The following is a 13,221-nucleotide window of genomic DNA, read 5'->3' as shown; positions in this document are numbered from 1 at the left end:
CTTACCATTTACACATGAAATATCTTACCATTTATTATAACTGTGTACATTAATGTGAGTTAAGCAAATATGATTAAAAATTCTAGGCAAATAAAAAGAAGCAAAAGTGTAATGCATCCACCTCTCTTAAGTCTGCAGAATTCTGTGCCGCCTTGAACATGGAAGAGATTTTTTTTCAGATTGGAATCAGTATCTTGCATGTTGGTTCTAGAACTCTCATAAAGGCAGAGTGACTCTTGAAGGTGGGAAAGCCAGCCTGTCTTGGACCTCTTTATCCTGCCAAAACTCAGGGGTGGCCTGTCCCACTCAAAGGCACGACCTTTCTTTCCCTTTCACTCATTCATTCAACACCTATGTGTCAGTCCCTACCATGTGCCAAGTCCCAGGGTGAGGGCTAGCCTTGAGGAAAACCAGCTCATATTTTGTGTAAGTACACGGCCACCTTTCCCCTCCAGAGCAAACCTGGTGCACATCTATGCAAATAAATGGGACGTTCCTCTCTGATCATTTGGCGGGAAGAACAAGTCCACCAGCCAATGTGCACAGGGCTCAGAAACTGGAGAGAGACGGGGAGACATTTTCTATTAAACCAAGAGAAAAGGCCCTCATCTGTCAACAGAAAAACCGTCAGGTTGTCTTCTCAAGGAACTTGCACAGTGACGCGGGTCCCAAAGGCCGAGGAACCCAGTCAAACCTGAGCGGAGCAGCAGCTGACTGCATGAATGGGCCTGCATCTGCCCAGCTGGCCACCGGGTGTCCCTGTTCCAAGTACCTGGGGTCTCAGTAGTTGCCACTAGCTTGGGACAGAGTCTGGACTAGAAGACGGGAGGTCACTGAGGGCCCTGTGCTCAGATCCGCTAACCCACTGCAGCTTCCCCTGGGTTGACAAGCCCTTCTTTGGGAAGGTCTGTGAGTTAAATCTCTTCCCAGCCAAGAGGATTGAAGTTCAGAAGCATTTTCATGGAAAAGGGAGGTGAGGGGAGCCAGTTTGGCCCTTCTGTTATTTGATGGGGACCCAGAATGCCCCGAGTAGGAGGGCCAGTTCCCACCTTCCCCTCTTTGTAAAAGTGTGCCTCAGGGAAGGCCTGAGGGGTGTGGTGTTACCTGGGAGGATTAGGTAACCTCCACACAGTGCTTGGCATATACTCAACATTAAATCGATGCTCATGTTTGTGGTTCCTGTTCCTGGAGAGAGCATGGGCTCTGGAGAGACAGCAATGGTTCTGCACAATGCAATGACCACCTCGCTGAGCCTCAACGTCCTCATTTGCAGACTGGGGAGAAGAATACCCTCTGGACAAGATGAGCACGGGATTAATGCCACCACCTTGTGATAATGCCTGGTATGTAGCAAGGTCTCAAGAAATGTTAGCTGATTTTCTCCCTTGGTAATCCTGCCGGAGTCTATATACTCTAAAACCTGCTTTAGGGGACTTCTGGGTAAAGTTTAAGGGTCGGAAGTTGAAGGCAAATGTACGAATTAGCTATCAAGGTTCAGACACAGATGTCCCTTTGGTCAGTAGCTTCTTAAGAATCACATCCTATAGAATTTAAACCTCATGTGTAAACTTTCTAATACATGCGCACATGCCTGCAGGAAGAAACGCAACTACACTGAAAGGTAGGTGGGAGGAGGTAATTAAAATCTGCTGTGTAACTCAATCAAAAGCAACTAACTAGTTGTAAAAGTATATGGAAAGTTTAAAAAATATAAATGGCAAACAGGCGAGCTAAACATTAGCCTATGTCAATCCCCAGCATTCAATGTCTGCAATTTACCCACCAGGGATCGTCAACAGTCTTTAACCTGGACCCTCAGAAGCTTCAGGGGGTCTCCCAAAGGTACACGCAGAGCTGTGAACCGGGATGTGATTTGCTCTCTGTCCCAAGAGGCAGGATACACTGAACCCCATGCTCTTGTCTGTGCCTATCGCATCAGGCCATCTCCACTCATCAGGAAGCCGACTGGTCAATCCTCTTTGCTTGAGCCTGAAGTAAGATCACGGATGAGAAGTGCTTTCTAAGCTATAAAAAGCTACACACACAAGTAACTATCATAACATCATTAAGCTATGCTACTGGATGTAAGCAACTTCAACTTAAGAAGGGCAAAAACATGAAGAAATCAAATGGGGGAGGGAGGAAGTGAGAGAAGAAGAGCCAGCAACTTGGGGCAACTGGGAACAGCCGAACTTGTCCAGGAGTCATCAGCTGCTTCTTAGCGTGGAGGAGCTAAAAGAAAATTGAAGTATCCATGAGATTGGAAACACACACTCAACCCAATGAGTAGTCAGAGGCTCTTGGGGAGGGTGACTGCTCCAGGCATCAGGAGTAACAGTCCAGGTCGATGTGTCTTCTGGAAAAAGGGCAGAACAGGCTTGCAGCTGGTGGAGGGCCTGGTTGCTACCCATTCCCATAGCCTTCAAGGGAGATATTCTGCTCTGTGCTTCTAGTTGAGGAGCTGCTAAGGAGGAGGGGCTGCCAGGATAACCAGGCCCCATGAAGCTCAGACACCGGGGTCAATTCCACTGGCTGTTAGGACGCAAACCTGTCTTTAGGCAGAGCTGACAGTGTGGCCGACAGGCTGCCCAAGCACCAGGACAGCACCATCACTTGCCACACATGCCCACTTATCCTGGCCTTTACCTGCTGCTGGTCTCCAGCCATAACTCTTGTTTTACCGAGTACCCTGGCTACTGAGTCCTGATCTGATGCTATATGAGCAGTGGTGGAGGCAGCCCAAGGAACTGTGGCAGAGAGCCCCGGACCTGAATCTGAAGTCCTAGGTTGAGGTCCTGGTTCTGCCATCTACAGGCTGGGTGTTTTCACACGTCCCTTTCCTTTCTAGGTCTTTACTTCCTTGTCCCCAAATGAGGCTGACAACATAGGCCTGGCCGGCATCCCAGGGCAGCTAGAGGGCTTAACTGAGGTGCTGCATGGAAGGCGCTTCTTGAAAGGAAAAGACAATGACTCCTGCAACTTGGAAATGTCCATAGGGAGGGTCTTCATCTGTGCCACGTTAAGACTTCACGGTATCACAGGGTATAGGGACACAGAGACTTGGGGTCCCCTGAACATAAAGGCTAAGAGAGATACCAGTGTCCCAGGTTAAGACTCAGGGAGAGACCAGGGCACATTTCCTCCCCCTGATAAGTCTCCAACACCCACCTAGAAGAGCTTCTCATAGCATTTCCCACAGTGGATAGTGTCACGGTGAATAAAGATCTGATCCAGAAGCTCACCCATCGGTTTACTGCAAATCCCACACTGGAAGAGAAAACAAGCTAGAGGTCAACATACAAGTGAAGCAATATAAACGAGTGGAGCGGGCAGGCACTGCGCTGATGGCACATCCTGGACTTTGAAGCAGACCATTTAAAAATGGCAAACAGAGACAAAACCCAAACAAAAACAAAAGCAAAAACAAACAAACAAGTAACTAACAGGCAGAGTGATCACAGAGCAGTTAGGAGCCCAGGTTTCAGAGCTGGGCCTGGGTTTGAGCCCTAAATCCACACCTTATTAGCTGGGTGAGCTTGGGCAAGGTACTGAGGCTTTCTGAGCCTCCACGTCCTCATCTACAGGAGAGCTTTAATTGTGACATTTAAAGTCCAAAGGAAGGCGATAATGAAGATCCAATGAAAAGGAAGGCTATTGCAGCAGTCCAGCCCCTCTGGTGCATCTCTCCAGCCAATGTCTCAAGGATGAGAACAGCTAGCCATCTCCAGCGGCCCTTCCTGGTACCAGGGGTTAGAGCAGGGTGGCGTGCAGACAGTCTCAAAGAAGAGGAGACCGAGCCCCCATATATCTGGGACTCTAGCTGTCTCCAGGCCACGCCTGGACTAAGCCTTCTGGCTTCCAAGCTGAAAGCAGTGGAGAGCAGCTGCTATAGGATCCCCAACTCCCTGTATTCACTCTCATCAAGCACCCCTCTCATGGCTCTTCTATTTTTCAGTTCCTGTCTCCTGGCCACTTTCTCACTGTAAAGTCATCAGCCCTCTGTCATTTTAATGCAGATCCACTTAGGGGCTCCGCTCTGGGCTTGCAACGCGCTTCATGTTGTGGAGAACAGGGACCCTAAAAGCTTGTTAGGATGCTGTGCCCATACGTGTCCTCTCTTTCTTCCTAAATATAACCATACAAACGAGGGGCTTCCCTGATGGTGCACTGGTTGGGAATCTGCCTGTCCATGCAGGGCACGTGGGTTCGACCCCTGCTCCAGGAAGAGCCCACATGCCGCAGAGCAGCTAAGCCTCTGAGCCACGACTACTGAGCCTGTGCTCTGGAGCCCACAAGCCACAACTACTGAGCCCACATGCCACAACTACTGAAGCCCACGTGCCTAGAGCCCGTGCTCCACAACAAGAGAAGCCACTGCACTGAGAAGCCCGCGCACTGCAACAAAGAGCAGCCCCCACTTGTAGCAACTAGAGAAAGCTTGCGCAGCAACAAGGACCCAATGCAGCCAATAAATAAATAAATTGATTAAAAAAATACAAACTAGTATTTTAAAATGTCATGTCAATCTAACAAAAGTAAGACAGACCTATACTTAAAGATGGTGACAGGTTAGGTTATACAAAGCAAGTTGAGCAATGGAATGGCATCTCCTGGGAGGCTGCAGAATGTAGCTGGGACAACATTGGCTCTGGTGTCAGAACCGGGATTTCGACCCTCAGTTCTGAACGGCTCTGTGATCTTACAAAAATAACATCCTCTCCACCTCTGTGCTCGTGGACCCCAGGGGTGGCTCTCGGGCACCCGGCTCACAGTCCAAGAACTCCCCAAGAATACCAGCCCTCTCTATGCTGCCACAACTCCAAGTCCCCCAGACCTGTGTGAGCCCCAATCTGGCAAGTTTAAAATCCCCGCCACTCCGTGCCTCCTCCTCCCGCGCCTGTCAGCCTCTTCATTCCCACTTCCTCTGCACGCACGATGGAGACGTGTTCAGCCACCCGGAAAACACCCCTGGATACCCCTTCACCTCTGGCTCTGGACCCGCCTCCCTCACAAAGCCTTCCTGGGACTTGCAGCCACTCGAACTGCCCCCTTCCCCCAACGCCTGGCTCCGTGAGACCAAACGTGCCAAGAGTTGCTTAGGGCTCTGACTCCTGTAATTTTGCTTGCTGTTTAACACGGGTGCCCTATAATTAAAGTACGTAAGCAAAAGTTGACAAAATGCTCCAGGGCTTCTTTAAACTTTTTTTCCCTCCACCCTCTTTATTTTTTATTGCGATAAGAACACTTAACGGCAGAACTACCCTCTTAGCCGAGTTCTAAGTACAGCGTGGCTTGACCAACTACAGGCACTGTGCTGTGTGGATCCCTAGAACTTACTCATCTTGCGTACCTGACACTTTGCACCCTTAGACCATCGCCTCCCCGTTTCCCCCTCCCCAGGCCCCGGCAACCACCCTTCTATTCTCTTCTGTGGGTGTGGCTGTTTTAGATTCCTCGTATAAGTAGTGCTATGTAGTATTTGTCCTCTGTGCCTGGCTTACTTCACTTAGCATAATGTCCTCCAGGTTCATCCATGTTGTTGCAAATGGCAGGATGTCCTTCTTTCCTTAAGCGCTGAATAATATCCATTCTGCGTACATACCACATTTTCTTCAGCCACTCAACAGGAAACGCACATTTAGGTTGCTTCCATGTTTTGGCTATTGTGAACAATGCTGCAGGGAACAGGGAGTGCAGATACCGCTTTGCGATCTTGATTTCAACCCCTCTGTGTGTATACACACAAGTGGGATTGATAGATCGAATGGTAGCTCTATCTCTAATTTTTTGTTTGGCTTTGGTGTCAGGGTAATGCTGGCTTCATGAAATGACTTTGGAAGTGTTCTTTCCTCCATTTTTGGAAGAGTTCAAGAAGGACTGGCATTAATTCTTCTTTAAATGTTTGGTAGAATTGCCTGTGAAGAGCTGGCCCTGAGTTTTTCTTTGTTGAGAGCGGTTTGGTTACTGATTCAATCTCCTTATTGGTTACTGGTCTGTTCAAGCTTTCACTTTCTTCTTGGGTCCGTCTGGGTAGCTTGTATGTTTCTAGGATTTGATCCACTTCTTCTAGGTGGTGGTTTCCCTCACAGTACTAACCACAGAGAACTGCCAACACTCATTAACTCGCTTAGACTTGGGAGCTCACTGAGCTCCCAGTTCTGCAAAGCCTCTGAGGTGGAGCATGATCTCCACACTCCCGGAACCCATAAAGACTCCCCAGCTCTGGATGATGTTCTCAGCAGCACCACCCCTCTTCCTTACCTTAAAGCAATAGTCATGGCAGCAGATGCCAAGATGTTCTAGGGTAATCTTTGGACAGTCTCCGATCGCCCGGTTGCAGTAAGTACAGATCCCTTCACTTGTTCTGGGAAATGAAAGACAAGAACCCACGGTCAGGCTGGTATGCAGATCACTGATGTGATGCAGCCAGACCTTGTGGTTTGACACAGGCAGGCCGAGGTTGCTGCCAGGATTCGCAGCCTGCTGTCTTTTTCTGTGGTACGCAACTGGCCGTAAAGCCTTGGGCCAGACTGGACCTCAGCCCACTGTAGACTCTCACATTGTCTCCAGAAACCAGTCCTCTATCTTCACCCTACTCTCTATCGAATTTATGGACACTGCAGTGTGATTCTTATTCCAGGCAGCTTATTCCCCCTGCCCCAGGGGAGGCTGAATAGGGGTACCCTCTCGGGAGGGAGGACCAGGCACCTTCAGATGGCCCCTAACATTCTCCCAGGCCAGTTTTGGGTGGCAGCTGTCTGCAGGTGCCCCTTATGTGGGCCAGGGCTGGCCTCTCAGGGCTGCTCCCAGGCCAGCTGCCCGAGTTGGCAGGCTTTGGGGCAGGGGCTGGGTGTGGTGCTGCCATGGCAAAGGAGGGGTTACCTCTCCCTGCCACATTTGGTGTCAAACATGGTCATCTTGGTCACTGGGAAGGACTGATGGTGGTGGCCAGGGCCCCTGGGCCCAGGGGCTTGGTTTGGGCTGAGCTGGGCTGGGCTGGCCCTTCCCTCCATCCTGCTCCCCATGTGGGACGAGGCGGCTGCCTGGCCTGGCCTCTCCCTGCCTCTGGGCCTGGGGGCCCCTGGGGCCTGCTGAGCCTATTGGCCGGAGGAGGACTCAGTGGTGCTCCTCTCCTCAGCCTCATCCTCGTTTCCCGGGTCCTCTGGGTTGGGCTTGAACCCCTCCTCGGGCTCCCGGCCAGGACCTCCTCTGCCCGGAGGGGAAACAATGCCCATCCAGGGAGAGGTGGGGCCCTCAGGGGCCTCTGAGGGTCCTGCCTGACCTAGGCCCACAGGGGTGTGGTCATAGTCATCGATGCCCACCTCCTCCTGCTCCTGCTCCTCCATGTTGTCGTCCTCTGCCTTAGCCCTGGCTCTGGCATCAGCCTTGGCATTGGCCCGGGCACCAGCCCCCTCCTCTGTCTGGGGTCTCTCGCTCCTGGCTAGACTGGCCTCCCATGCCTCAGACTCTTGAACGGGCCCCAGAATCTCCAGGAAACTTGGAGACCTCCCAACCATTCTCAGCTTCCTCAGTGCTTCATCCAGTGGCTCAGTGAGGTTGGCCCCAGTGAGCACCTGCCTCAGGCGCACATGGTCAGCTGAGGCTCTGGTCAGGGCCCCTTTCTTGATGGCTTTCTGCAGCAGGACTTCCAGCCGCAACACAAAAGTGGAGAGACGCTCGCCTGACTGCTGTTGAGTGGTCAAACACTTCACCCGGATGGTTGCCTGGGACTCATTGTCTCCAAACACCTGGATCAAAGCCTCCAGGCAGTCCTGTGCAGTCCTGGCAGGGTTCTCCGCCAGGAGTCAGTGCACGAGCTGCAGGGCCATCCCTTGAAGGCCTTCCATCAACCTCCTCCTCCTCTACCTTTCTGAAACCCCATGCCACACATGCAGCATGTCAGTGGTGTGGTCTAGCCAGGCCTCAAAGGACTCCTCCCCGGGGGCTGGCTGGTCCCTCCAGGAAAACACGCCCAGGCTCTGGTACCCCAGGGTCTCCACCCAAGGCTGGACCGCCTGACTGATGGATCGGAGCCAGCACACCCTGCACAGCCCCAATCCCAGAGCGCCGGCCACACTCTCCATCGTCTGCCCCTGTTGCTCCAGGAAGTGGAACACACCACCGAGAAACTCCTCTCCTGAGCAACGGGGCACAAAGACCACATTCCAGGGACCCCCGGTGCCCGGGATTTCCCTGGGGGCCAAAGCATAGTCGACTTCCCTGTCAAGCTACACCAGGGCCGCGGTGGCATTATCCTCCTCTCGAAATACTCTGCCCAGCACGGTAAAGGGGCCCATTGGCCACAGGGCGGCCTCCAGGGACTCATGGAGATGGGCTTCATCACAGTCTTCTGGGACCCATCCACCTGCAACCAGTCCCGCAGCATCGTCACCGCCATCGCCCGCAATTTCCTCCGGTGAGGGGATAACGCTAAGGGTAGGAAACAGTTCCCGGTGCAGACCAGAGTGGCTGGACTGGGGGGTGGGGGGACGAGGATGAGTTGGGGCTGGGGCCTAGGACTCAGAGAGAACCGCCAGGGTCTCCACAGCCTGTGAAGTTAATATCCACCGCCCCCCCCCCCCCCCCGCACGTGCTGCCCCTCCTCTCCCGTGTGGTGCTTCTGCGGTCCCGGCTAGACCCGCGCCCCGCTCTCCACTTGCCCACAGGGGCCCCAGCCCGCTCCCCACGCTGCCCCCCACCCCCCACCCCCGGCCCCGCGACCTGCCGCTGTCCTGCTGGGACTGGCGGAGCACGGCGAGGTCTCCCGGGGCCAAGCGCTCCCTCCTGGGCCGAGCGTACCACCCTGGGCCTGGTACCTTCTTAGGGTCGGGGTCCTTCCTGGCCGAGGCCCCAGCAGGAGGGACGCGAGGCTGCGCACAGCAGCGGGGTCGGGCGCCCGTCTGTCCCCGGCTCTCTCTCGCTCCCTGTCCCTGTCCCTGTCTCGCTCTCAGCGCCGCACGTGGGCCACCGCGCTCTGCAGTGTGGACTCGCGGCCGGGGCGCAGTAGCAGCCGACACTGCCGGGCCATTGGCGCGCGCGGGTCATGCGGCCGGGCTGTTGCCACCGCCGCGGACGCCCCGGGACCTCAGGTGACGTCACCCGTTCCTTCCCCCGCCCCCGAGAGGATGCCGGCGCAGGTGGGGACCCCTAGGGTCCGGCAGTCCGCACCGCCACCCGGGACCCAGCCCAGTCTCCCGCTCCTCCCGGAACGCGCCCTTGGGGTGCTGGCGCGGCGAGGGCTGCACACCCCCGGGTGCCCGTCGGAGAGCGGCTGGGCAGCCCCGAGGTGCGCCCGTGGATGCTGAGTTCCAACCAGGGATGGGAAGCAAGGGGTGGGGGTGGGGGGACTCTGGGGCTCCTTCACCAGTTCTACCCCTCCCCCTCCCCATCCAGGACTGGTCCTGTCCCCAGGCTAGGTGAGGAGCACCTCGCCCAGCCCAGGTGTGATTCCTCGGAGTAGATGCCACAGGCTCACAGGGGCGTTCACACACACACACCACCCTATCGGAGGGTCTGTGGTCCCCATGCTGCCCTCCCCCCTCGCCCCGGGGGGCCTAGAGCAGCAGGCCTCGCTGGCTGTGGGTGCAAGACATGCCAAGGCGCTCTGGCACCCTGGTGCCTGTGGACAGCCCCAAGGAGGATGCCATGGTGTTGCTTCATGCAAGTGCAATCTCAAGTATGGGCTACTGCTACTTACAGCTCTCCTACGGCTTGTATTTTACTGTGTGTCCTTGGGCAAGTCCTTGCCCCTTCTCCTCGCCTTAGCAGAAGGACTGAATTGGGGTCTCTGCCAGAGTGTGTGAACCGGAGACCTGGTGTACTGGGAGTTGGGAGCTCAATGTGTGCCCTGCCCCTTGTGCCCTCACCAACCTAATGGTCTCTGGGACATTGCTCTCTTGGTCCCTGAGGGCAACATTGGTATTGCATTTCCCCAGAGACCTCCAGGTCTCTGGCCCTGAGTCAGCCTTCTTCCCTAGGTCCTTCCCCTTTTCTTTGCCACCTAGTCTAGAAGGTGCATCTGGGCAGTGCTGCCTCTGCTGGAAACAGAGCTCCAGTCCCTGTGGGTCTCGCCACCCTGCACCTGTCCCTTCACGGGAGTCTGCGGCTATGTGGACAACCTCTCCGCTAGTCAGGTGGTGAGCAGGCATTCTGTGAGTCACACCTCCAGGTGTTGTTGCTGCTCCATCCCCTCTTCTTTTTCCTTGCTGGGCATCCAGCCAGAAATCTTCTGTGACTTGCTTTTCCTACTCAAGGTTTACGGTCAAGACTTCCTCAAGTGTCCAGCTTGCACGTGCTCCTGGTTTATTTGTCTATGACCCCAAGGATGGGCATTCAGGCTGTTCCTATCTTTGGCTGTTACAGACACTGCTGCCACCAGCACCCCACACATGCCTGTCTGAGCTGCTGTCTGCTCAGAAGTGGTGTTGTTGGGACTTGGGCTGTGCCTATGACCAGGCGTTGCTAATCCGTTACCTCCTGTGAGTGACTGAACCCATGTTCACTCCCACCAGCAGCATGGGAGTGGTCTTGTGGACCCCACAGCCTGAGCATCCTTGGGTCTTGTCCAGCCTTGACCATTTGCCCACTCCGCAGGGAGAAGCAGTGCCTCATTAGTGTATGCCTTGGCTTTCCCTGGTCAGCAGTGAGGTCGGGCATCTTCTCAGAAGTTTGCCAGCCATTCCCGGGTACTTTTCTGTGATTTGCCTTTGCTCATTTCCTCCCCACCACTGAGAAGCATTGTTGACCTGTTTCTAGCAAAAGTTCCTGCCGTCAAGGTCGAAGGCACTCTCATTTTTTTAACACTCATCCATTGCCCAGAAGCAGGCCATGCTGGAGTTGGCCTTATAGTTGGATCTTGGCTTGCCCATGTGGTCTTACTCCCCCAGCTTTCCTGCCTCGCAGGTGGTAAATGCTGGGTAAATGAAGAAACACAGGTATTCTGTCACAAATCAGCTTTCCCCGTTGGCCTCATGTGTGTGTGTGCACTCCCTGCCCCTCCTACCATTGAGGGCCAAGACTGCCTGCTCTAATGCAGGCAAACTGCTGCTTTTAACACCCGCCGTGAGAATTTCTGTCTAGGGAAGCTCGGTGCTAGTCCTGTCACAGCTTTCACCCCACTTCGTCCTCTTTCTCAGTTTCTGCCATGATTTGTCTGGGGTCCTTCCTCAGAGAGGGTGCTTCTGTGGGAGCAGATGTGGGACCCTTGCTGCCAACTGGCCAGCTAGCCTGCAGGCAGACTATCAACTCATTTCCCCTCCTTTCAGCCTCCTCTCTTCCTATTCTCCTTCTTTCCATACCTGCTGACTCCAGGTCCAGGACTCTCTTCCAGCTCTCTCTCCAGGCACCGGCTCCCCCCTCTGCCAGGGCTGAGCTGTGATGCCTTGACCGCCTTTCCTTTATCACCTCTCAGCCTTTATTTGGCTCCACCTCCTAGCACAGTGTACCATCCTTCATTCTCAAAATGCTTTCCTTTCTCTCTTGGCTTCTGTCCCCACCCCCCCCAGCCCCACCGCATCTTCAGGCTGACCCATCCTTCTCTGCCTGCCTGTTCTCCTTGCAACTCCCTCCTCCTCCTTCTTTGCTCAGAGTTCAATGTGGTGGAGGTGGGCTCCCAGCCTCAGCCCCTCGGCAGCTCTGACACCACTCTCATTGGAGGGATTATCTGCCTGCCGATGGCTCCAAATGTTCTGTCTCTGGGCAGAACCTCTTCCCTGAGCTCCTCATGTGCTCATCAAACTAACTGCCCACTTGGGTGCCGAAGGATAACTTCAGAATGAAGATGTCCAGATCAGAGCACTTCATCCCCCTCAACATGCTTCCTTTTTCCCCAGGTTTCCCCCAAGGGCTCTGCCTTCTACCTGGTTGCTCAAGCAAAGAAGCCATAATCCCCTCTCCTTTGCTCCTCCTCCCCAGTGTCACCCATCATCAGATTTTCGTGACTCTAGTTGGTGACTGCTGCCCCTGTCCACATCTCCATGGTCCCTGGCCCTGTCTACTTCTCTCCCTGCCTCCACTCTGGCCCCTTTCTCTGCTTCACTCCCACCCACACAGCAGCTGGGGCAAACTCTTTGTGACACCACCATAGCCCCTCCTCCCCAGTGACAGGTCCTCCCTGTGGCTCCCCATCTCCTTAGAGTAAACTCCAAAGTCCCCTCCCTGGCCAGCAGCTCTCCCACCGGGAGCTGGCCTCCTATTAGGCTCTTATTCCCATGCCACCCACCCCCAGCCCCCTCACCAGACTCCTGCTGCAATGGCCTTCTCGACTGGCCCCAGAGCACACCCAGCTCGTTCCCATCTGTGGCCTTTGCTTTCCCTCCTCCTCTGTGTGGGACTAGCCACCCCCCAAAGTTCCCATGGTGGCCCCCTCCTCCTCATTCAAGTCTCAGCTGAACCGCCATCCCCCCCACTCCCACTCCTGGAGTCAGCCCTGACTGGCCACCCAAATCGCAAATGGACGCTGCAGTTCCCTCCACGCATAGTCACATTAGCAGCATTGCCTCATGTGTCATCATGTAATAGATGTTGGTTAGGGTCTTTGCTATGGGCATCAGGGTGACAGGGGCGAGGATGAGTTCCTGTGGCCACGCTCACATTTGAGAGTCCCCGGTGACACCCAGGTAGACTCTACCCTGTTTCTTCCTCTTCCCTCCACCATCCACCCCCACTCGGGCCCCCAGAGGCAGGCGGCTAGGCTCCCTGGTGCAGGTAAAGGAATTGTCATTGTGCCACTGGCTTGGTTCAGTCTCTGGGATCTTCCGTCTTTTGGCTTGGTCCCCTTGATTGCCAGCATTGGGCCCTACACAGAGCCCGTGCCCAGCAGATACTGACCATGGGAGGAATAGACACAGAAGCACTTTGCTGTGAGGTGGTATGCAGAGGCTTCAATCCACATTCACAGAGGCTCCGGGCCACTAGGTCACAGGATGCTTCCATAATATAGCCCCGCCACAACACATCCTGCTTTGGGAATAAAGTCCATGGGATGGCCAGCCTAGCTAAGTGCCTAGAACACTGGCAAGCACACCAGCAGAGAGGGTCTCAGTGTTGCTCTCCGCTTGGCTGCCTCCCAGCTGGGTGACCTGGGAGGTGTCCCTCAGCTCATAACCCGGGAAGGGCTTCTCTGCACCGCAATTACAATGGCCCGAGCTCTGTCCACCCTGACGAGCTCCTCCTGTCTCCTCCAGGGAGACCCTAGAGCTCTCTCCTCCATTCTCACCAGGC

At 54.7% G+C, this 13,221-nt stretch overlaps 1 protein-coding gene and 1 long non-coding RNA gene across 2 annotated transcripts; both read right to left on the bottom strand.

The window, feature by feature from the left end:
* Nucleotides 1-223: 223 nt before the first annotated feature.
* Nucleotides 224-6,299, bottom strand: LOC130842494 (uncharacterized). The gene is made up of 3 exons (XR_009050453.1): nt 6,262-6,299; nt 3,169-3,267; nt 224-1,989 (listed from the first exon to the last, which is right to left on the bottom strand). It is a non-coding gene; the product is annotated as an uncharacterized LOC130842494 (long non-coding RNA).
* A 798-nt stretch (nt 6,300-7,097) lies between these two features.
* On the bottom strand, nt 7,098-8,398 carry PNMA6A (PNMA family member 6A). Its single transcript, XM_057718911.1, is given in 3 exon segments — nt 7,098-8,355; nt 8,357-8,370; nt 8,372-8,398. Coding segments are annotated over 3 exon segments (1,299 nt in total).
* Between the last annotated feature and the right edge of the window lie 4,823 nt (nt 8,399-13,221).

This window comes from Hippopotamus amphibius, chromosome X (genome assembly GCF_030028045.1).
Source record: "Hippopotamus amphibius kiboko isolate mHipAmp2 chromosome X, mHipAmp2.hap2, whole genome shotgun sequence".
NCBI lineage: Eukaryota > Metazoa > Chordata > Mammalia > Artiodactyla > Hippopotamidae > Hippopotamus > Hippopotamus amphibius.
This window is presented reverse-complemented; position numbering and strand designations above follow the sequence as displayed.